General features: G+C 43.4%; 1 protein-coding gene across 1 annotated transcript in view; it reads right to left on the reverse strand.

Moving 5' to 3' along the window:
• Positions 1–15,053, reverse strand: part of stom (stomatin) — a 70,985-nt gene extending 55,932 nt beyond the window's left edge. The window contains exon 1 of the mRNA XM_063073471.1: positions 14,872–15,053. Coding sequence (XP_062929541.1) covers positions 14,872–14,923 — 52 coding nt within the window. The 5' untranslated portion in view covers positions 14,924–15,053. The remainder of the gene's footprint in view (positions 1–14,871) is intronic.
• Between the last annotated feature and the right edge of the window lie 9,168 nt (positions 15,054–24,221).

A 24,221-nucleotide genomic window follows, 5' to 3' on the forward strand; every position in this document is an offset into this window, starting at 1 on the left:
GTGATAAACCTGATTCTGATTCTGACTCTGACTCAGAGACATAAAGTCGAATAGTGTTGATGGGGGAATTCCACTCCTTTTGACAACATTGGCAAAGATTAGTTACTAAGAATAAGATATTAATTATATTACTAAGAGGTTTGAATTCAATAAGCATTAATGCTGGGTGTTGTAGGGCTAGCGAAAGTTAAAGAGAGGGAAAGGCAAGCCCATGGAGGGATTTGAAAGGTTAACACTCGCACATTCAATATACAGTAGATTCCAGTTGATTGGGACACATCAGGATCAGTTAATTTTGGCCAAATTAAGTGGCTGTCCAATTAGCTGAAGTTTCATGGAAATAGTTAAAAAGGTATTTAAAAAAAGACAAACTGAGAAACAAATTATGTATATAAATGAAATACAGAACAAATTAAAGCACTGCAGTGTGTAAAACTGTTAGATGGAAGAATTCATCCAATGTATACTGCCATGTTGCTTGGACCGTAAATGAACAAAATCAGCGCAGACACCCAGTGCAGATAATGGACTGCCTTCAAATAATGTTTCCCATGATTACATTCTCTAAATCTTCATTTTCATTGTAACATTCAAGATGATTGTTGATACCTTCAAATCCTTCATAGTTCCTAACTTGTTGAAGTAGTGAAATTGTCTCATTTTCACCCCCAGACATTTTGTTTTGGAAACTCCAAGCCTGAATGATTGAAACCTCAGTGAGCAAAACAGTTCTGAATTGTCTTATTACTTATCTTTCGGCAACTATCAGTGACAAAAATCCACTGCTCTTTTAAGACAAGCACATGCAACTGACTACTTAAAAACTATTCGCTCTAAGCGCTGCACAGTGTCTAACAGTGACTGAGGCTAAGTTAGAAACTGTTCAGCAATACGCTTCTGTCCCAATCAAGCGACATAGTGTCCCAAATAAATGAAGGGAATCTCAGCTACTTTCTCGATTAGGTTTTTTTCTTCAAGAGTTGTCCCAAATAAGCAGCTCTCCTGATTAACCCACGGCCCAATTAAATGTAATCTACTGTATTTGAAAAAGTGAAAAACAAATTTATTCAAATGAGTTATGATATTTTAATTCATCACCTCAATCTCCCACAATCATGACCACTAATGCAGTTATAAATTATTCTCTGAATTAAGAAATAAACTTCAATTGAATTGGAGCTTTTCAATTCAAATGGAGAGTGCAAAAAGAATCACAATTTGCCATCGTTCCTCAGTGAAATTCCAGTGATTAAAAAAATTAATCAGAGAAAAGGCTTTTATGCCATACCTGTTTACAAACCTTATCAAATGTACAGTGGCATGCAAATGCTTGGGCACCCCGGTCAAAATTTCTGTTTACTGTGAATAGTTGAGTAGAAGATGAACTGATCTCCAAAAGTCATAAAGTCAACATTTTAAACAAGATTAGTGTATTATTTTTGTTTTCTACAATTTTAGAGTGAAAAAAAGGAAAGGAGCACCATGCAAAAGTTTGGGCACCCTAAGAGATTTGAGCTCTCAGATAACTTTTCCAAGGTCTCAGACCTTAATTACCTTGTTAGGGTTATTGCTTGTTCACAGTCATTGTTAGGAAAGGCCAGGTGTCGCAAATTTCAAAGCCTTATAAATACCCTGACTCCTCAAACCTTGTCCTAGCAATCATCAGCCATGGCCTCCTCAAAGCAGGTGCCTGGCACTCTGAAGATTAGAATAAATGATGCCCACAAAGCAGGAGAAGGCTATAAGAAGATAGCAAACAACAGGAATTCTGCAGATGCTGGAAATTCAAGCAACACACATCAAAGTTGCTGGTGAACGCAGCAGGCCAGGCAGCATCTGTAGGAAGAGGTGCAGTTGATGTTTCAGGCCGAGACCCTTTGTCAGGACTAACTGAAGGAAGAGTGAGTAAGGGATTTGAAAGTTGGAGGGGGAGGGGGAGGGGGAGGGGGAGGGGGAGGGGGAGGGGGAGGGGGAGGGGGAGGGGGAGGGGGAGGGGGAGGGGGAGGGGGAGGGGGAGATCCAAAATGATAGGTGAAGACAGGAGGGGGAGGGATAGAGCCAAGAGCTGGACAGGTGATAGGCAGAAGGGGATATGAGAGAATCATGGGACTGGAGGTTCGGGAAGAAAGATGGGAGGGGGGACCCAGAGGATGGGCAAGAGGTATATTCAGAGGGACAGAGGGAGAAAAAGGAGAGTGAGAGAAAGAATGTGTGCATAAAAATAAGTAACAGATGGGGTATGAGGGGGAGGTGGGGCCTTAGCGGAAGTTAGAGAAGTCGATGTTCACGCCATCAGGTTGGAGGCTCCCGATGTGGCCTTTTACATATTGGCGTGACCTGACGCAGACTGGGAGACCGCTTTGCTGAACATCTACGCTCTGTCCGCCAGAGAAAGCAGGATCTCCCAGTGGCCACACATTTTAATTCCACATCCCATTCCCATTCTGACATGTCTATCCACGGCCTCCTCTACTGTAAAGATGAAGCCACACTCAGGTTGGAGGAACAACACCTTGTATTCCATCTGGGTAGCCTCCAACCTGATGGCGTGAACATCGACTTCTCTAACTTCTGCTAAGGCCCCACCTCCCCATCGTACCCCATCTGTTACTTATTTTTATGCACACATTCTTTCTCTCAATCTCCTTTTTCTCCCTCTGTCCCTCTGAATATACCTCTTGCCCATCCTCTGGGTCCCCCCCTCCTTGTCTTTCTTCCCGAACCTCCGGTCCCATGATCCTCTCGTATCCCCTTCTGCCTATCACATAGAAACATAGAAAATAGGTGCAGGAGTAGGCCATTCGGCCCTTCGAGCCTGCACCGCCATTTATTATGATCATGGCTGATCATCCAACTCAGAACCCTGCCCCAGCCTTCCCTCCATACCCCCTGACCCTTGTAGCCACAAGGGCCATATCTAACTCCCTCTTAAATATAGCCAATGAACTGGCCTCAACTGTTTCCTGTGGCAGAGAATTCCACAGATTCACCACTCTCTGTGTGATGAAGTTTTTCCTAATCTCGGTCCTAAAAGGCTTCCCCTTTATCCTCAAACTGTGACATCTCGTTCTGGACTTCCCCCAACATCGGGAACAATCTTCCTGCATCTAGCCTGCCCAATCCCTTTAGGATTTTATACGTTTCAATCAGATCCCCCCTCAATCTTCTAAATTCCAACGAGTACAAGCCCAGTTCATCCAGTCTTTCTTCATATGAAAGTCCTGCCATCCCAGGAATCAATCTGGTGAACCTTCTTTGTACTCCCTCTATGGCAAGGATGTCTTTCCTCAGACTAGGGGACAAAAACTGCACACAATACTCCAGGTGTGGTCTCACCAAGGCCTTGTACAACTGCACAACTGCAGTAGTATCTCCCTGCTCCTGTACTCGAATCCTCTCGCTATAAATGCCAGCATACCATTCGCCTTTTTCACTGCCTGCTGTACCTGCATGCCCACTTTCAATGACTGGTGTATAATGACACCCAGGTCTCATTGCACCTCCCCTTTTCCTAATCGGCCACCATTCAGATAATAATCTGTTTTCCTATTTTTGCCACCAAAGTGGATAACTTCACATTTATCCACATTAAATTGCATCTGCCATGAATTTGCCCACTCACCCAACCTATCCAAGTCACTCTGCATCCTCTTAGCATCCTCCTCACAGCTAACACTGCCACCCAGCTTCGTGTCATCCGCAAATTTGGAGATGCTGCATTTAATTCCCTCATCCAAGTCATTAATATATATTGTAAACAACTGGGGTCCCAGCACTGAGCCTTGCGGTACCCCACTAGTCACCACCTGCCATTCTGAAAAGGTCCCGTTTATTCCCACTCTTTGCTTCCTGTCTGCTAACCAATTCTCTATCCACATCAATACCTTACCCCCAATACCGTGTGCTTTAAGTTTTCACACTAATCTCCTGTGTGGGACCTTGTCAAAAGCCTTTTGAAAATCCAAATATACCACATCCACTGGTTCTCCCCATCCACTCTACTAGTTACATCCTCAAAAAAAAATTCTGAGATTCGTCATACATGATTTTCCTTTCACAAATCCATGCTGACTTTGTCCGATGATTTCACCGCTTTCCAAATATGCTGTTATCACATCTTTGATAACTGACTCCAGCAGTTTCCCCACCACCGACATTAGGCTAACTGGTCTATAATTCCCCGGTTTCTCTCTCCCTCCTTTTTTTAAAAAGTGGGGTTATATTAGCCACCCTCCAATCCTCAGGAACTAGTCCAGAATCTAACGAGTTTTGAAAAATTATCACTAATGCATCCACTATTTCTTGGGCTACTTCCTTAAGCACTCTGGGATGTAGACCATCTGGCCCTGGGGATTTATCTGCCTTCAATCCCTTCAATTTACCTAACACCACTTCCCTACTAACATGTATTTCTCTCAGTTCCTCCATCTTACTGGACCCTCTGTCCCCTACTATTTCTGGAAGATTATTTATGTCCTCCTTAGTGAAGACAGAACCAAATTATTCAATTGGTCTGCCATGTCCTTGCTCCCCATAATCAATTCACCTGTTTCTGTCTGTAGGGGACCTACATTTGTCTTTACCAGTCTTTTCCTTTTTACATATCTATAAAAGCTTTTACAGTCAGTTTTTATGTTCCCTGCCAGTTTTCTCTCATAATTTTTTTCCCTTTCCTAATTAAGCCCTTTGTCCTCCTCTGCTGAACTCTAAATTTCTCCCAGTCCTCAGGTGAGCCACTTTTTCTGGCTAATTTGTATGCTTCTTCTTTGGAATTGATACTGTCCCTAATTTCTCTTGTCAGCCACGGGTGCACTACCTTCCTTGATTTATTCTTTTGCCAAACTGGGATAAACAATTGTTGTAGTTCATCTATGCAATCTTTAAATGCTTGCCATTGCATATCCACCGTCAATCCTTTAAGTGTCATTTGCCAGTCTATCTTAGCTAATTCACGTCTCATACCTTCAAAGTTACCCCTCTAAGTTCAGAACCTTTGTTTCTGAATTAACTATGTCACTCTCCATCTTAATGAAGAATTCCACCATATTATGGTCACTCTTACCCAAGGGGCCTCACACGACAAGATTGCTATTTAACCCTTCCTCATTGCTCAAAACCCAGTCCAGAATAGCCTGCTCTCTAGTTGGTTCCTCGACATGTTGGTTCAAAAAACCATCCCGCATACATTCCAAGAAATCCTTTTCCTCAGCACCTTTACCAATTTGGTTCACCCAATCTACATGTAGATTGAAGTCACCCATTATAACTGCTGTTCCTTTATTGCACACATTTCTAATTTCCTGTTTAATACCATCTCCGACCTCACTACTACTGTTAGGTGGCCTGTACACAACTCCCACCAGCGTTTTCTGCCCCTTAGTGTTACGCAGCTCTACCCATATCGATTCCACATCTTCCCGGCTTATGTCCTTCCTTTCTATTGCGTTAATCTCCTCTTTAACCAGCAACGCCACCCCACCTCCTTTTCTTTCATGTCTATCCCTCCTGAATATTGAATATCCCTGAACGCTGAGCTCCCATCCTTGGTCACCCTGGAGCCATGTCTCTGTGATCCCAACTATATCATAATCATTAATAACAATCTGCACTTTCAATTCATCCACCTTATTACGAATGCTCCTTGCATTGACACACAAAGCCTTCAGGCGCTCTTTTACAACTCTCTTAGCCCTTATACAATTATGTTGAAAAGTGGCCCTTTTTAATGCTTGCCCTGGATTTGTCAGCCTGCCACTTTTACTTTTCTCCTTAGTACTTTTTGCATCTACCCTCACTTTACACCCCTCTGTCTCTCTGCACTCGTTCCCATCCCCCTGTTGTGAACTAACCACCTCTCGCCTAGCCTCTAATAATTTGATTCCCACCCCCCAACCATTCTAGTTTAAAGTCACCTCAATAGCCCTCGCTAATCTCCCTGCCAGGATATGGGTCCCCCTAGGATTCAAGTGTAACCCGTCCTTTTTGTACACCTGTCCAGCTCTTGGCTCTATCCCTCCCCCTCCTGTCTTCTCCTATCATTTTGGATCTCCCCCTCCCCCTCCAACTTTCAAATCCCTTACTCACTCTTCCTTCAGTTAGTCCTGACGAAGGGTCTCGGCCTGAAACGTCGACTGCACCTCTTCCTACAGATGCTGCCTGGCCTGCTGCGTTCACCAGGCAACTTTGATGTGTGTTGCAAGAAGATAGCAAAGCGTTTTCAGGTAGCCATTTCCTCAGTTCGTAATGTAACTAAGAAATGGCAGTTAACAGGAATAGTGGAGGTCAAGTTGAGGTCTGCAAGACTAAAAAAAACTTTCTGAGAGAACTGCTCATAGGATTGCTAGAAAGGCAAATCAAAATCCCCGTTTGACTGCAAAATACCTTCAGGAAGACTTAGTAGACTCTGGAGTGGTGGTGCACTGTTGTACTGTGCAGAGACACCTGCACAAATATGACCTTCATGGAAGAGTCATCAGAAGAAAACCTTTCCTGCGTCCTCACCACAAAATTCAGCCTCAGAAGTTTGCAGAGGAATATCTAAACAAAGCTGATGCATTTTGGAAACAAGTCTTGTGGACTGATGAAGTTAAAATAGAACTTTTTGGCCGCAATGAGCAAAGGTATGTTTGGAGAAAAAAGGGTGCAGAATTTCATGAAAAGAACACCTCTCCAACTGTTATGCACGGGGGTGGATCGATCATGCCCTGGCTTGTGTTGCAGCCAGTGGCATGGGGAACATTTCACTGGTAGAGGGAAGAACGAATTCAATTAAATACCAGCAAATTCTGGAAGCAAACATCACACCGTCTATAAAAAAGCTGAAGATGAAAGGAGGATGGCTTCTACAACAGGATAATGATCCTAAACACACCTCAAAATCCACAATGGACTACCTCAAGAGGCACAAGCTGAAGGTTTTGCAATGGCTCTCACAGTCCCCCGACCTAAACATCGTCGAAAATCTGTGGATAGACCGCAAAAGAGCAGTGCATGCAAGACGGCCCAAGAATCTCACAGAACTAGAAGCCTTTTGCAAGGAAGAATGGGCGAAAATCCCCCAAACAAGAATTGAAAGACCCTTAGCTGGCTACAGAAAACGTTTACAAGCAGTGATACTTGCCAAAGGGGGTGTTACTAAGTACTGACCATGCAGGGTGCCCAAACTTTTGCTTCAGGACCTTTTCCTTTTTTGTTATTCTGAAACTTGTAAAAGATGGAAATAAGCAAGTAATCTTGCTTAAAATATTAAAGAAATGTGTCATCTCTAACATTACGCCTTTTGGAAATCAGGTCATCTTTTACTCACTTAGCTATTCACAGTAACAAGTTTTGACCAGGGGGTACCCAAACTTTTGCATGCCACTGTATATAATGATATAAAACTATTACAGTAATTTCCTTAATGTTTAACAATAAATGAACATAGAATTATTTAAGCAACATACACAAAATGCTGGAGGAAGTCAGCAGGTCAAGTAGCATCTATGGAAAAGAGTAAACAGTCGACATTTCAGGCTGAGACCCTTCATCAGGACTGGAAAAAAGATGAAAAGTCAGAGTAAGAAGTTGGGGAGGGGCAGAAGTAGTACAAGGTGATAATGAAACCGGGTGAGGGGGAGGTGTAAAGAGCTGGGAATTTGATTGGTGAAAGAGATAAAGGGCTAGAGAAAGGGGAATCTGATAGAGGATAAAAGACCATGGGAGAAGGGGAAGGAGCACCAGGTGTTGGGCAGATAAGAATAGAAGGTGAGAGGGAAATGGGAATGGAGAATCGCAAAGGAGATGAGTTGGGGACAATTACTGGAAGTTCGAGAAATTGATGTTCATGCCATCAGGTTTGAGGCTATCAGATGGAACATAAGGTGTTGTTCTTCCAACCTGAGTGTGGTCTGATGGCAGCACAAGAGGCCATGGACTGGCATGTGGGAGTGGGAATGGGGTGTAGAATTGAAATGGATGGCCCCCTGGAGATCCCGCTTTTTCTGGCAGATGGAGCATAGGTGCTTGGCGAAGCATCTACCCATCTACGTCAGGTCTCACCAATGTATGGGCGGCCACACTGGGGAGAAAAAGATACAGTAGATGACCCCAACAGACTCACAGGTGAAGTGTCACCTCAGCTGGAAGGACTGTTTAGGGCCCTGAATGGTAGTGAAGGAGGTGGTGTACGGGCAGGTGTAGCACTTGTTTCATTTGTAAGGATAAGTAACTGGAGGGAGATCAGTGGGGAGGGGCAAATGGACAAGGCAATCATGTTGGGAGCGACTCCTAGCATCTGCAGTTTTCTCATGTACAGAATTATATTTATTGTATTATCTTGAAATGAATTATTTTGTTTATTTCTTCTTTGTGCTTGCACAATTTGTTGTCTTTTGCACATTGGTTGTTTGTGTGCAGATTTTCATTCTTTTTAAACAGTGAAGGTCCACAAGGAAATGAATCTCAGTATTGTATAAGGTGACATAATTTACTTTGAATGTCCCCTTTAATTTACTCCAAAGATTTTTGAACTGCATCTCAGATACGGCACAGAAGAAATCCAACCCTCTTAGCTTCCATCAACTATAGCCTCCCTTAGAGTTCTATATATCTGTAAAAAGTCTTGCCTTTGTACAAAACATTTCTCAGGCTTGGGATGTGCCAAAATGCTTTAACGGCAAAAGCAGTATTTTTGAAGTTCAGTTACCGTTTAAATGCCAGAAATGCACACTCAATAAAATTATGTGACCATGTGATGTTCAATGGCATTTTAACATGTTGCGCACAAAGTCCCTGCTCTTCAAATTAGTATCACGGAATCTCTATTTACATTTGTACAGAGTAGATCACTACCATATCATGCACAACTAGGGATGGGCAAAAGTGCAGGCCTTATCAATGGTACCTTCAGCCTGAAAAGCAAATAAATAAAGACAGGGCTTTAATTTAATGTCTTGGCTAAACAAGAACACCATCCATTGCACTGTTCTCCTTCATCTCTACTCTGTACAATGTAGGGCTTGAATGCTCGACCTAACTAAGCAAGAGACACTGCTGAACGATGGATGACGTAATAGACGTCTAGTGCTTTTTGATTTACGGTATAAGAAAAAGAATGGAAAAAAACAGATGAATTTTTCTGAGGACACAGAAAAGAAGTGGCAATGAGGAGATATTCTATTACTAGAGTACCAGAATCAAGTGCCAAACCCCAAAAGGGCAGAAATTAGAGTTATAGCAGAGATTACAAATTAAATAAGAGTCACAAAACTGCAGTTAGAAAATTTAGGGGGAAGGATTCCACAGACCATGCCCAAAATAGCAAAGCTATGGACGTCAACATGGAGCTGGAAATTAAGAAATGGAAGTGGTTACATTGTGGAGGAGACCTATCAAAACATTATGACAAGAACAGAAAGAACTGACTCTGGTGATGTATCAGGCATGGAAAAGGAATCAAGCATCAAGAGCACATACAGTGCAGTGTTTATTAAAGGGTGAGTAAGGAGAGCATCAAAACCGAAGCTACTTGAGGCACTGAAGAGAATGGTCTTGGTTCCTATCTGAGAATGGCTAACTTTTGGCCTGACATGCAAACAGACTTCCCAAGGTATTAATTTTTAACCTCGTCAAATTGAAAAGACACAAAAAAAATCTGACAACAAATCTAAACCAAATCCTCCCCCCCCCCCACCAACATTCTAAATTTCTTGGGATTAAACAAAAGTGTGGACAATCCCTTCCAGTAATTTAACTATCCACGTACAGTCTGGTAGATCTGCAATGCATTCCCCAAAAGTCAATATATCCTTCCAAAGTGTGGTGCAGGAACTACTTACAGTATTAACAAGACTTTCGCTAACTGTAATACAATTTAAATCTGCTTTATTCTGGTCTCCAGCTCTCCATTAGCCCTTTGATCATGCCCAAAACTTTCCTGTCTACCTGAAAGATGTTTAAACAATTCAAGCTTTGTTACATAGAAATGGCAGCACAGGAATACGTTTGACCCATGTCTTCATATCTCCTAATGTCCCAGAGCATCTAACCTTGAACCTTTTCGAATAATGCGCTTCACCTTCCCTTGTATTAACCTAGCTTCCATTTGAAAAAGCTGCCTAAATTGATCTCTCAATTGCTTCTTGCATCAGCCAACTCAGCACAATCCTCACTGATGCAAATGGATTTCACTGTATGTTTCAATGTGCAAGTGACAAATAAAGCTAATCTTTACAGATCTTTAAATCTGGGAGAAAAAACCTAAACTTTATTACTTCATTACTTATTATTCCTCTCTGCACCTTGTGGCACATCGAGTAGCAACTTTGTTATTTCTTTTCAATTTGTCTTTTTTTTTTACAAGGCCGAGTTGCTAGTTCGATGCTCAACCCAGCACGGTGGAGAGTGTGCAAGGAGCCGGCCAGATTCGAACGAGGGACCACTTGCCTCGAAGTCCAGTGCTGATGCCACAACACCATCAGCTGGTAATTACTTTATTACTGATCAAACACTCTCCCTCGTTTCAGAACCCCACCCTCATAAGCAAAATTCTAAAAGTTATTCTACTGTAAGGACTTCTCATCATTCACTTTTCTCAAGTCTAGCCTAACCTCAGCAAATGCATTAATCATTGGGAAAACCAAAATGAATGAATCACTATGAAGGTCTAAGCAAAAGGGTAAAGGTGGCCCCAGAATGATAGGACAAGTTATTGATGAGGTAACAGCAACTCCTCGAGAAATGTCTTCTGCTTGTCTTGGGAAGAGGCAGTTGCTGAAATGCAGCAGTAGTCAGACTATCTCGGGCTCCCAGCACTTCTAGTGAACAGATTTTAATGAGTTTCAAATACTGATAACATTACATGGATACTTTATAGAGGACATTTCGAGAGTGGTGGCAGTCAACAGGTTCAGAAAAAGGAACACTTGTAAAGGCATGATGAAAAAGGGAAGAAAGAAGTTCATTTCTTTAAGATTTTCAAAATGAATTCACCAGCACCATCACTAGGATTCAGTAAGACACAGTGGGTGTAAAATAGGCAAAGAAAGAAGTTTCACGGGATCTAAATCTTTACACCCAAGGATACAATTATAGATTTTGCCTTTTTAAACATTTGAAAGTGCACAACACTTAGCCAAGTACCTGTGGTTGAGAATGATTAAGAGGTGAAGAATTAACAAGAAATGGATCATATACTGAAGTACTGGCTCAAGTGAGATTAGTTCTACAGCATAGATACCAAGGTAATGAATTAGAGAAACAGTGAGAATCATACACCCTTTGGCCCACTGACCCTGTGTTGACCATCAAGCACCATTTACACAAATCCATTTTTTATTTTACCTACATACCTACACTATACAAGTAGGATTTGTTTTCTTTTCTAATCCTGTCAATTCCACCCTATACCAATTTCATCAACTCCACAGAAGTACTCTTCTGAGAATGTGCTGGTTGCTCTCTGCTAACTCCCTGCTAGTCACATGACATTTCACTGAAAGGAGACACAAGGAACTGCAGATGTTGAAATACGGAGCAACAATGTGCTGGAAAACAAACTGGGCTAAGCAGCATCCATAGGAGGGAAGGAATTGCTGACACTTTGGGCTGAAACCCTTCAATATCAAGTCCTGGTATAGGATTTCGAGCCAAGATGTTGACAATTCTTTCCTCCTATAGATGCTGCTCGACCCAGTGGGTTCCTCCAGCAGACTGTTTCATTGGAAAGCTTCACAACCAAATTCAACAATACTATCTCTGAAGCAGGTACGAGTCTCAGCACAGACAGGATGAAACGCTCTTCAGTCACTAGCACTTACACAAAGGTGCTAAATAATAACTAGCCCTAATACTATTACTCATCACTGCTTTCAAAACTCTGGGAAAGCAGGTATGTTACACCAGCCCAAATGCATAATTTTAATAAGACCTCTCCAAAAAGAACCACAGAGAGAAAACCTATTGTCAGAATCTTACACAAAATGCCGGCCCTGATGAGGCTTGAAACATTAACTGCTCCTTTCCCTCCATAGATGCTGCCTGACCTGCTGATTTCCTCCAGCATTTTGTGTGTCATTCCAGCTTTTCAACATCTACAATCTATTGTGTTGCTAGAACCTTTTCAAATGTCACCAAGTGAGGATAGTGGGAATATCCTCCCCTGCTGACCATCCAGGGAACTATCAACAATTTCCTTTTACTTTTAACAGAGATAAACATCCCAAGATACTTCACAAGCCTGCTACTGAAATCACACAATAATCTTCCACAGCAGGAGCCCATTCAGCCCATCAAATCTGTACTGGTTCCTTCAAGCAAGAATTCAGTTTGCCCACACATACAACTATTTTTCTGAGCTCAGTATTTGTACAATTCCCCCTTTGAAAGGTGCTAATAGATCTAATTTCTGGTACACCAGAACATATTACAGTGGCATAAGTGTTTTAGACTAGAGAAGATTCACCACATGTATATCGAAACATACAGTGAAATAAGCCATTTGCATTCATAACCAACAGAACCTGAAGGTGTGCTGGGGGCAGCCCGCATTCCAGCGCCAATAGAGCCACACGCTGCCAGGCAACAACAGCAAAACAAATGTAATCCCTCCGAAGATCAGGGTCAACCACGGATGCTGCATCCTCACTGTCCACGCAAGCCAGATCAGTACAATATGGAGAGCGAGCTGTTGCCCATACTGCAGGCTCTCCCCACACACCACACACACACACACACACACACACGATTAATCTAAAGGAATAGCAGAGACTGATACAGTTTGGCACCAGCTGTGTTGCAGGAGTTGTCAGTCAGCACTGAACTCAACGTAGGGCTACTTTAGGGACTCCAGCTCCAGATTTTTCCCTTGGGGTTTACTCTTGAAGCCTCCCCTGTGAGTGGGTATAGCCACAAGGCAGCAGAGGTTTGAGATCAGACTTTCCCTTCTAGTTGAGCTGCCAACCACTGCAGACAAACCCCCTTTGCCTTAAGTGACTGGTTTTAGGGCACCAGTAACCCGCCTTTGCCCCTTCTCCTGCCAGTAGAAACAGTTCCATCTGGTTTAGTAACTCAGCCACGCATGAAGGCCAGGAGCCTGACCTGGTTGTCAGAGGCTATTTGAGACACACACCACTGGGAGCATTTAATTGATAGTGGGAGCTTATCCCCATTAACCACCTCTGGCTCTAACAACCTTAAGAAACATCAACCACAACAGCAAAATAAGCCCCTTTTCCACTCTCCCACGCACACAGTCCGGTCTCCAACCCCAGGAGTTAAGGGAAGCAATAATGATGTATTGGAAAACCACATGAGATACAAGAACATAAGAAATAGGAGCAGGAGTTGGCCATCTGGCCCATCGAGCCTGCTCTACCATTCAATAAAATCATGGCTGATCTGACCACGGACTCATCTCCATCTACCTGCCTTTTCCCCATAACCCTCAATTCCCCTACTATCCCAGATCTAGACTATAAACCAGCTTGAATTCCACTGTGATAGTTGTGGAATTTAAATTCATGTCAGTAAGATCAATCTGGGATTACAAATAGTCGTGGTAATGGTAACCATGAAAATGTTGATGGAAAAACCCATCCAGTCTACTTCCGGGAAGGAAATCTGACACCCTATTCTGGTTGCTGTGACTGCTATAGCATCAGTCAGACTGATCTTCCCTGCCTTGTTAGTTCAGTGGCAATTATGGATGCTACATCCTGTTAACAAATAAGTAACAAAATGGGTTCCAAATCTGAAGCAGAGCAGAAGTTACTAGAATAATAAACATTCTACATCTAACTAAAATTGTGGGAATGAGATGCAGCTGCTCAATTTTATAGACAAAATAAAATTTGGGATTAGTGATAAATCCCCCCCAAAAAAGGAACATTAGTGATCAGATTGTGTTAATATTTCCTCAACAACCACTATATCATTTCATGAAATTATATTAGCACCATCATATCAACACCTCCAGATTTGTTGCACAGTAAATAATCAAGTTCTGCTAATCTTCTGAAAACAGGACTTCTGTTTACAGAACTGCAACAAGGGATGGTTAGACATACTGCCAGATATATCTTTCCCCTATTAAAACCATGATAAAATTTCAGGAATATGTTAGGTAAACCTGGTATGTGCCCTTTGAAATACAGTAGCCAGAGGAGTCAGCCACAACTTCCCTGTTTTTAATATTACTTTGGGAACGGAAACTTGAAAGGGAAGTGGTAGGTACTAGAGGTTGGCATAACCCCCTTAACTGATTGAAGTGCCCCTCATCTTGGACAAAGTCAGAAACAGATCCCAGAGTTGCGACGGGGGAGGTGGTGGTGGTTTAGGTGAGAGGAACAACTGGCGGTGGGGGAGACAGAGAGGGAGGGAGGGTAGCAGAGGGTGGGGCAGATGGAGTAGAGGCAGAATATCGGGGTTGTGACAATGGGGGGGGCGGGGGAGATAACGGAGGTAAGGGATGGGAGAGGAGGGGAAGATAAAGAGGATTGGGGATGGCTCCAGGAGAGCTAGGGATCGGGACAGGACCGAAGGGGGCAGAGGATAGGAGGGGGCAGCGGCAGAGGACAGGGCCAGGAAGGGGGCAAAAGAACGGTGCAGGGCGGGGGGGTGGGGGCGGGAGAAGAAGAGAGAGAAGAGCCGCAGTCAGCGCCGCTGTCAACAGGTCCGATCGATCGGCCGGCCGCAATCCCCGACACCGCCCCCTGAGCTTGGGACTGCGGACAAACAGGTAACGGCCGCGGCTACAGCCTCCTCCCCGTGATTCCTTCCCTCAGCAACCCCGCTGCCCCCTCACACGGGCGTCCGCGTCCACCTGCAATACAGCGGGGGCATCGGGTTCTCCATCCTCCACCCCATTTATCTCCTCTCCCTCAGCCTTTCTACCTTTGTCTTCGACTCGGCGCACTTTCAGCTGCTCGGTGGCGTCCGCCTCCATCTCCGTCCCGTCCCACTGCTCTTCGGGGCTCACTCTGTTCAGACTGAAAGCCTCAAACGTTCTCCCGCCGTCGCACCGCTCCGCCAGGACCACACAGACCACCGCCTCGGTGTGCCCCACGTGACCGGCACGCCCCGCCCCCTCCAGGCCGCGCTGTCAATCACGCGAGGCCCCGCCTCCTCCGTGCGGGAAGCCCCTCCCCCTCCTCCGCCTCCGTCCTTGTATCTGTCTGTGTGCGGGGGCGCGGGCGTCTCTGCGGTGAGCTGGTGAGCTGGTGAGCTGGTGCGCGGGTTTCGAGCCGCAAAGTCCGCCCTCCTCCCTCGACCCGCTTGAGTTCACTCAACAGACGGATTTGTTGCTGCTTGCGGTGCGCGTCCGCCGCAGTCGAGAAAGTCTGCAGATGGCTGGAAATCCAGAGCAACCCAGGCAGAATGCTGGAGGGACCCAGACGGCCGACTGTTGACTCTTCCTTCCATCCGATGCTGCGTTCCCCCAGCATTCTGTGTGTGTTGGTCCAGTTTTGTCATCAGGTACTCAAGTTTGCTATACAGTTAGAATAAGGAACGGTTTTTGTTTCTTGTTCAGCAACATAAATACTTCTCTTTGACGCAAGAGGTGCGAGAACTCCAGTGCAACACACACACACAATGCAGGAGGAGCTCATCAGGTCAGGCAGCTTCTGAGAGCAATAAACAGCCGACGTTTCGTTGGGGGGGGGGTATACCCTTCATCAGGACTGGAAAGGAACGGGGAAGATGGGAAGATGCCAGAATACGAAGGCCTTCTATCAGATTCCTTCTTCTCCAGCCCTTTACCTTTAACATCTGTCACCTCCCAGCTTCTCGCTTCATCCCCCTCCTCCACCCACCTACCTTGTCCTCATTCGGCCTCACCTATCACCTTCCAGCTTGTACTCCTTCCCCTCCCCTCCCTCTTACTCTGGCTTCTTCCCCCTTCCTTTCCAATCTTAGTGAACGGTCTATCTTGAAAGTCAACTGTTCATTCCTCTCCATAGATGCTGCCTAATCTGCTGAGTTCCTCTAATATTTTCTTTTGGGGTGGGGGGTGGAGAGCTGGTTTCGCTTTTACTATGATGCCTTTATCGCCATGTTACAGCCAGGACCAATAGTACAGTATTTGGGACCACAGCTATTTCCAATATACATTAATGATTTAGATGAAGGGATTAAAAGTAACATTAGCAAATTTGCAGATGACAGTGTGGCTGGGTGGCAGTGTGAAATGTGAGGAGGATGTTATGAGAATGCAGGGTGACTTGGACAGGATGGGTGAGTGGGCAGATACACGGCAAATGCAGTTTAATGTGGATAAATGTGAGGTTATCCACTTTGGTGGCAAGAACAGGAAGGCAGATTACAATCTGAATGATGTCAAGTTAGGAAAAGGGGAAGTACAACGAGATCTGGGTGTCCTTGTTCATCAGTCACTGAAAGTAAGCATACAGGTTCAGCAGGCAGTGAAGAAAGCTAATGGCATGTTGGCCTTCATAACAAGGGGAGTTGAGTATAGGAGCAAAGAGGTCCTTCTGCAGTTGTACAAGGCCCTGCTGAGACCCCACTTGGAGTATTGTGTGCAGTTTTGGTCTCCAAATTTGAGGAAGGACATTCTTGCTATTGAGGAAGTGCAGCGTAGGTTCACTGGGTTAATTCCAGGGATGGCAGGAATGTCATATGTTGAAAGATTGGAGCGACTGGGGTTGTACACACTGGAATTTAGAAGGATGAGAGGGGATCTGATTGAAACATATAAGATTATTAAGGGATTGGACACGCTAGAGGCAGGAAACATGTTCCTGATGTTGGGGGAGTCCAGAACCAGAGGCCACAGTTTAAGAATAAGGGGTAGACCATTTAGAACGGAGTTGAGGAAAAACTTTTTCACACAGAGGGTTGTGGTTCTGTGGAATGCTCTGCCTCAGAAGGCCGTGGAGGCCAATTCTCTGCATTCTTTCAAAAAAGAGTTAGATAGAGCTCTTAAAGATAGTGGAGTCAAGGGATATGGGGAGAAGGCGGGAACTGGATACTGATTGTGGATGATCAGCCATGATCACAGTGAATGGCGGTGCTGGCTCGAAGGGCCGAATGGCCCTATTGTCTATTTGCCCCATTCAGACCCTCGTATCAAGCTATTCCGCATGCTCTCTCCCCCTCCCCCTGCATCCTCTTTCTGATAAAATGTCGTCATCCTGAAAATTGAATTCTGATTTTCTCTCCACAGATGCTGGGTATTTTCAGCATTTTCTGTTTCTACTTCTGATTCCTAACAACTGCAGAATCCTTGCTTGTTTTGTCCATTGAGCCATTTGCTCGTCTAATGCAGTATTCCTATCACTGACATCATACCGGTCCTGTAGTCATTAAACCTTCAATTTGAATAATGTATTCATTGGGGAGACTGAAGCCAGAGTGCATCTCCTCCAGCTCTTCCTGGTACCCAGGCCATTTTGTATATGAAGCCAAACTACTGTCTGGCCAAGAGAGTACTGGTGGTGATGTAAACATATTATTTATTGTTTTAATATTGCATTGAAATAAAGATTCCATTAACATTCTAAAAAAACCTGTACAGCTAATAAGGCTCTTCTGATGTGCGATCACTGCTAGAAATTTAGAAATATGACAGGCAAATGTGTAGAATTAAGCTCAACAAAGACCATTATTATAAACACAAGAGATTCCGCAGACACTGGAAGTCCAGAGTAACACACACAAAATGCTGGAGGTACTCAGCAGGTCAGGCAGCATCTACAGAGAGGAATAAAGAGGCGTCGTTTCGGGCCGAGACCTTTATTCCTCTCCATAGGTGCTGCCCGATCTGATGAGTCCCCCAGCATTTCGTGCGAGTCGTTTTTATAAAGGCCTAGTAATCACTCAGTGGTGTTGTTTGAAAGGTACATTTCACCCAGGCACCCACTGTGACATCCCTATCCTCTCTCTCCTTCCCGTTCCTGGAGATAGTTTAGTGGATCCTTTTACTTATAGCCGAATGGATAGGCAAACATCAAGATTAATATTTAATCTAAAAGATGTCTGATAATGTAGACAGGCAGGGTGTCTCAGAAGGGAGAGTAGGGTGATGGGCAGACAAGTACAATAACAGGCAGTACGCGAGAGAATTCTTAGAAGCATGGTTTTCCGCAGACTGTTCTGTAAACAGACATGGAGACCTTGATCCCATTTATGAGCCAACGCAGGCAAATTTCCAGACTGCAACGCATGAAGTTTGCCGCGCAACCGATGAGTGATGAGATCTCCTCCCTACGGCACAACTGAGTTTTCGTAATGACGACTATTCGGCTGATTGATGAGTACGTAAAGGCCGAGCATGCGGAGGACGCACCACAGTTGATAGCGCACTGATGGTGTCTCCTCGTATGGCGACGAAACGGTTGCAAGTAAGTGGCCAAGATCGGAGAACAACTCGACCCAATATTAACCACTTGATATTATTTTTGAATATGGGGAAAGATCAAGTGAAGTGGGGGAAAAGGTTATATATAAGGATTTAAAAAACAATTTACACTTGCTACAGATAGCCCCCACCATGGGAAGCATCCTCTCCACATCCATCCTATCGAGGCCTTTCACCATTCGATAGGTTTCAATAAGGTCACCCCTCACGCCTCTGAATTCAGGCCCAGAGCCATCAGACACTCTTCATATGACAAGCCAGTCAACCAACAAGATTCAGATCGAGATTCGTTTACTTTACTTTATACACTATTGTCGCCAAACAATTGATACTAGAACGTACAATCATCACAGCGATATTTGATTCTGCGCTTCCCACTCCCTAGATTACAAATTGATAGTAAATATTAAAAATTTAAATTATAAATCATAAATAGAAAATAGAAAAATGGGAAGTAAGGTAGTGCAAAAAAACCGAGATGCAGGTCCGGATACTTGGAGATCAGGGTCAGGATCCATTCAGCAGTCTTATCACAGTTGGAAAGAAGCTGTTCCCAAATCTGGCCGTACGAGTCTTCATGTTCCTGAGCCTTCTCCCGGAGGGAAGAGGGATGAAAAGTGTGTTGGCTGGGTGGGTCGTGTCCTTGATTATCCTGGCAACACTGCCCCGACAGCGTGCGGTGTAAAGTGTGTCCAAGGACGGAAGATTGGTTTGTGTGATGTGCTGCACCGTGTTCACCATCTTCTGCAGCTTCTTCCTGTCTTGGACAGGACAACTTCCATACCAGGTTGTGATGCACCCTAGGAGAATGCTACGTCAAGACACACAGTGAAATGCGTCACTTACGTTAATAACCAACGTAACCTGCAGATGCGCCGGGGGCAGTCCGCGCGTGTTGCCACACACTCCGGCGCCAGTGCAATGTTTTACAGTTCCAGCCGCCCGGGTTCAATTCTCACCCCTGTCTGTAAGGAATTTGCACGCTCTCTGCATGGCTAGTGAGTTTCCCCTCACATTTCAAAAGGCGTAAAGATTAGGATTAATAAATTGTGGGCATGTTATGTCGGTGCTCGAAGCACGCCGATACTTGTGGGCTGCCCCCGACATATTTTCTGGTGGTTGATGCAAACAATGCATTTCACTGTATGATGTGCATGTGACATGTAAACCTGATCATTAGTCGAATCGTTAGTTGAGCACACTATCAACAACAAGAACAAAGCATCAGCGAAACAACCCACATTCCAGCCTACCCCACCACCCACGCACAGAGACAGACTGTCCTCTAACCCGCAGGACAGGTTGTCTCTGGCTTCCAACCTTCAGTAGATTCGAGCTGACAGACATTGGGCCTCGACTTCCCCAGTGAAATCACAGAGACTCACAGACCAACACTTCAGCAATCAGGCCTCAACTTTTTTTTAGATTATGAGGACATGCAGTCCTCTTTTATTGTCATTTAGTAATGCAAGCATTAAGAAATGATACAATGTTTTTCCAGAATGATATCACAGAAACACATGACAAACCAAGACTGAAAGACTGACAAAAACCACATAATTACAACATATAGTTACAAGAGTGCAAAGCAATACTGTAATTAGATAAGAACAGACCACGGGCACGGTAAAGTCTCAAAGTCTCTCGAAAGTCCCACCATCTCACACAGACGGTGAACCTCCAGCGCCGCAAACTTGCCGATGCAGCATCCTGGAAGCATCCGACCACAGTCTGACTCCGAATCCGTCCGAAAACTCCGAGCCTCTGACCAGCTCTCCCGATACTGATGCACCGAGCACCATCTCTGCCGAGTGCTTCGACCCTGGCCCTGGCAACAGGCAATAGGCAAGGCCGAGGATTTGGGGCCTTCCCCTCCGGAGATTCTCGATCACACAGTAGCAATGGCAGCGAAGCGGGCATTTTCCAGATGTTCCTCCGTGCTTCTCATGTCTGTCTCCATCAAATCAGGATTGTGCACAGCATCCTACTTCACAGATACGATATCATTTGGAACGACCGCGCACGCTGTGTCGCGCCGCCATCTTCTCCTCCTTCCTCCCTTCTCCTCCCTTCCAGATGTCCGATGGAGCTTCGGGCTTCGATCTTCGGCATTGATCACCAATAACAATAAATGAGGACCCTGAACTCCAAACCTTGAACCCTGGATTCGCTGACAACAGGACCCTGAACACTGGGCCTTAGGCAAGAGAGGAGAAGGTTTCTTGGCAATGCATTGGCTTCATTGGGATGATTGGAACAGATCAGTGCCACAGGGGTGGAATAGGGAAGAGGTAATGATGGAGAAGACTGTGCATCAGATTCTTCAGAAAGGTTAAGCAGGAAGGGAATCACTGTCTAACCTAAAGGGGAGAGTTCACTGTGTGCAGAATAGAGGCCAAGTTAAAATTATTCAAAACCTGTGAGGTTGCATGGAGATGCAAAGCAGTAATCAGAAATGTAGGGGAATGGGGAAATGTAATCAGAGCTTTTGAAGAGAATAGAAGTCCCCAGACCATGGTTCAATAAAGCAGAAGGGTTACCTGACACAATAGCATGCCTTCACACGAATTCAAAAATTTCTACAAAGAATATACCAAGTATTTATTATAATTTTCCAGCGTTGAAAACTGAGTTCAGATAATTAAACCATAAAAAATCTAAACGCACTACCAGGAAAAAAAACAGCTGTTTGGTTAAAAAAAAGAAAAGGAAAAAAATCCTTATCATATAGTAAAACATATTGTTAGCCAACATCTGTGCTTAATAGCAAATCAAAGATTTTGAAAATAATTCAAAAAAGGTCCCCAAAATGTTAAAAAATCTTGTCTAGGTTTTGAAATTGAAAAGCGAATCTTCTCTAAATTTAAGCAAGACATAACATCATGTAACCAATGATTATGAGTAGGCGGAGTGGCATCCTTCCACTTAAGCAACAATGCCCTCCTGGCTATAAGAGACATAAAGGCCAAAGTATGCAAATCATTTAACTCCAAAATAATATCATTTCCTCCAAATAAGGCAGTCAAAGGATTAGGTTTAAAATTTACTTTAAAAAGCGCCGAAAAAGTTTGGAACACTTCCTTCCAATATTATTCAAGACTCGGACAAGTCCAAAACATATGAATTAGTGAAGCTTCTCCATTATTACATCTATCACAATAGGGAGATATATCCGAATAAAAACCAGAGAGCTTATCTTTAGTCATGTGGGCCCTATGAACCACTTTAAGTTGTAGAAGGGAGTGACAGGCACATAGCGATGAGGTATTAACCAACTTAAAAATTTCATTCCAAGTATCCTCAGAAACTGGAATCTGTAAATCTTGCTCCGAGAGATTTTTAATTTTGTCTAAAGGAATATTTCTCATTCCCAACAGCATACCATAAATATTAGATATAGATCCATCATGGAAGGGTTTCAAATTAAAAATTGTATCAAGTAAATTCTTATCTGGACTTTTAGGAAATGTATGTACTTGAGAACGAAAGAAATCTCTAATTTGTAAGTATCGAAAGAAGTGGGTTTTCGGTAGGCTATAGTTAGCTGACAATTGTTCAAATGAAGAGAGACTATCTCCAACAAACAAATCCTGAAAGCATTTAATACCCAATCTATTCCACTCTTTAAAAATTACTTCAGTCTTAGAAGGTTTAAAAAAAAGTTAGAAAAAATGGGATTTGAAAGTGAAAAACTCAATAAACCAAAATATTTTCTAAATTGTACTCAAATCCTCAGGGTGTGTTTAACTACAAAATTATCAGTTAAATTACTTAAAGATAAAGGAATTGAGGATCTGAGAAGAGAAATGATAGAAAATTTATTAAAAGAATTAGCTTCTAAAGAAACCCAGACCGGACAGTCCTTGATTAATCTAATATATTAATCTAATATATATATATTAATCTAAAACGTAAGATTCTGTATATTGACTGCCCAGTAATAAAACCTAAAATTGGATAAAGCTAAACCTTCATTCTTTTTAGCTTTTTGAAGATGAACTTTATTTGTGTACAGTTCTGGTCTCCGAATTATATTGTGTACAGTTCTGGTCACCCAATTATATTGTGTACAGTTCTGGTCACTGAATTATAGGAAAGATGTCAACAAAATTGAGAGAGTACAGAGAAGGTTTACTAGAATGTTACCTGGGTTTCATCTCCTAAGTTACAAAGAAAGGTTGAACAAGTTGGGTCTTTATTCTTTGGAGCGTAGAAGGTTGCGGGGGGGGGGGGCTTGATAGAGGTATTTAAAATTATGAGGGGGATAGATAGAGTTGACGTGGATAGGCTTTTTCCATTGAGAGTGGGGGAGATTCAAACAAGAGGACATGAGTTGAGAGTTAAAGGGCAAAAGTTTAGGGGTAACATGAGGGGGAACTTCTTTACTCAGAGAGTGGTAGCTGTGTGGAACGAGCTTCCAGCAGAAGTGGTTGAGGCAGGTTCGATGTTGTCGTTTAAAGTTAAATTGGATAGATATATGGACAGGAAAGGAATGGAGGGTTATGGTCTGAGTGCAGGTCGGTGGGACTAGGTGAGAGTAAGAATTCGGCACGGACTAGAAGGGCCGAGATGGCCTGTTTCCATGCTGTAACTGTTATATGGTTATATGGTTAATCGAGAAATTTTATTTTTCTATATATATGAAGATATAAAAGAATCCAAAGAATCAAAAAAGGATTTAGGAATAAAAACAGGTACAACCTGAAATAAATATAAAAATTTAGGCAAAATATTCATTTTAATAGAATTAATTCAGCCAATCAATGATAAAGAGAGGGGTGAACAATTTGATAGTGAGTCACTTCAATAAACACAAGAGGTTCTACAGTTGCTGGAAATCCAGAGTAACACACAAAAAAAGTTTATGTATCTCAGCAGGTCAGGCTGAGGATCAGAATGAAGAGCTGACATTTCGGGCCAAGACCCTTCATCAGTCCTCAGCCCGAACCTTTAGCTCTTTATTCTGATCCATAGATGCTGCCTGACTCTTTAATATTGTTCTTTCTCTTTGATCAGGAGTTCCCAGTCTGGGATTCAGAGACCCCAGATTATCAAACTGGTTAGTAGGTTACTCGGTCATAGTAATATATACCGTGATCAGTCTAGAGTGAGATCAGGGATCGTGAGGCTCGAAAGGCCTATTCCATACTGTACCTCGAAATAAAATTCTCTTGCTGAACTGGAGACTTCATGTAGACTGTTTCAGGAATGGGGATCAGGCAATGTGGATGATGTCACAGCCTCCCTCCCCCACCATCAGAGCTGGCTGAGTGTAACTAGAGCCTTAATTTGGGATAACTCTGTATTAGAAGAAGAGGTTGACATTGCATGTGGGGAGTGAGGCTGAGATGAGGTCGAGGCAAACTGCAGTGTTGAATGTGCTTGCTGCAGAATGTCCATTACCAAATCAAGTTGTCTCCCTGTTGCACTGTTTCCATCTGGTGGCCATAACCAGTTACTGCAAGAATTAATCCTGGCCTCTGCTCATTCTTTCGAGTTGTTGACACACATGTTTATGTGGTTTGAAAAATTCCTCAGTACATTTTTTCCACCTGTAACCTTCTGCGTATTTATTTTAGTTTCTTTATTGACGTTAAAAGCTCTTACTGAATCCTTGTCAGTAAATATGCCTGGTGTCCTTGAAGATAGGGTTACAAGAGTCAAAACCAAAGTAAATTTATCAAAGTAGGGTTATATCATCAAATAATATCTCCAGATTCATTTTCTTGCCGGTATTTCCAGGAAAGTAAGGAAATACAAAAAAAGGAAATACGAAGAGTTATTTCTGTATACAGCATGGAAATAGGCCTTTCGGCCCATCAAGTCTATGCCAACCAAGATGCCACATCCAAACTGGTTCATTTGC

Source organism: Mobula hypostoma, chromosome 21 (genome assembly GCF_963921235.1).
Source record: "Mobula hypostoma chromosome 21, sMobHyp1.1, whole genome shotgun sequence".
NCBI classification, from domain to species: domain Eukaryota; kingdom Metazoa; phylum Chordata; class Chondrichthyes; order Myliobatiformes; family Myliobatidae; genus Mobula; species Mobula hypostoma.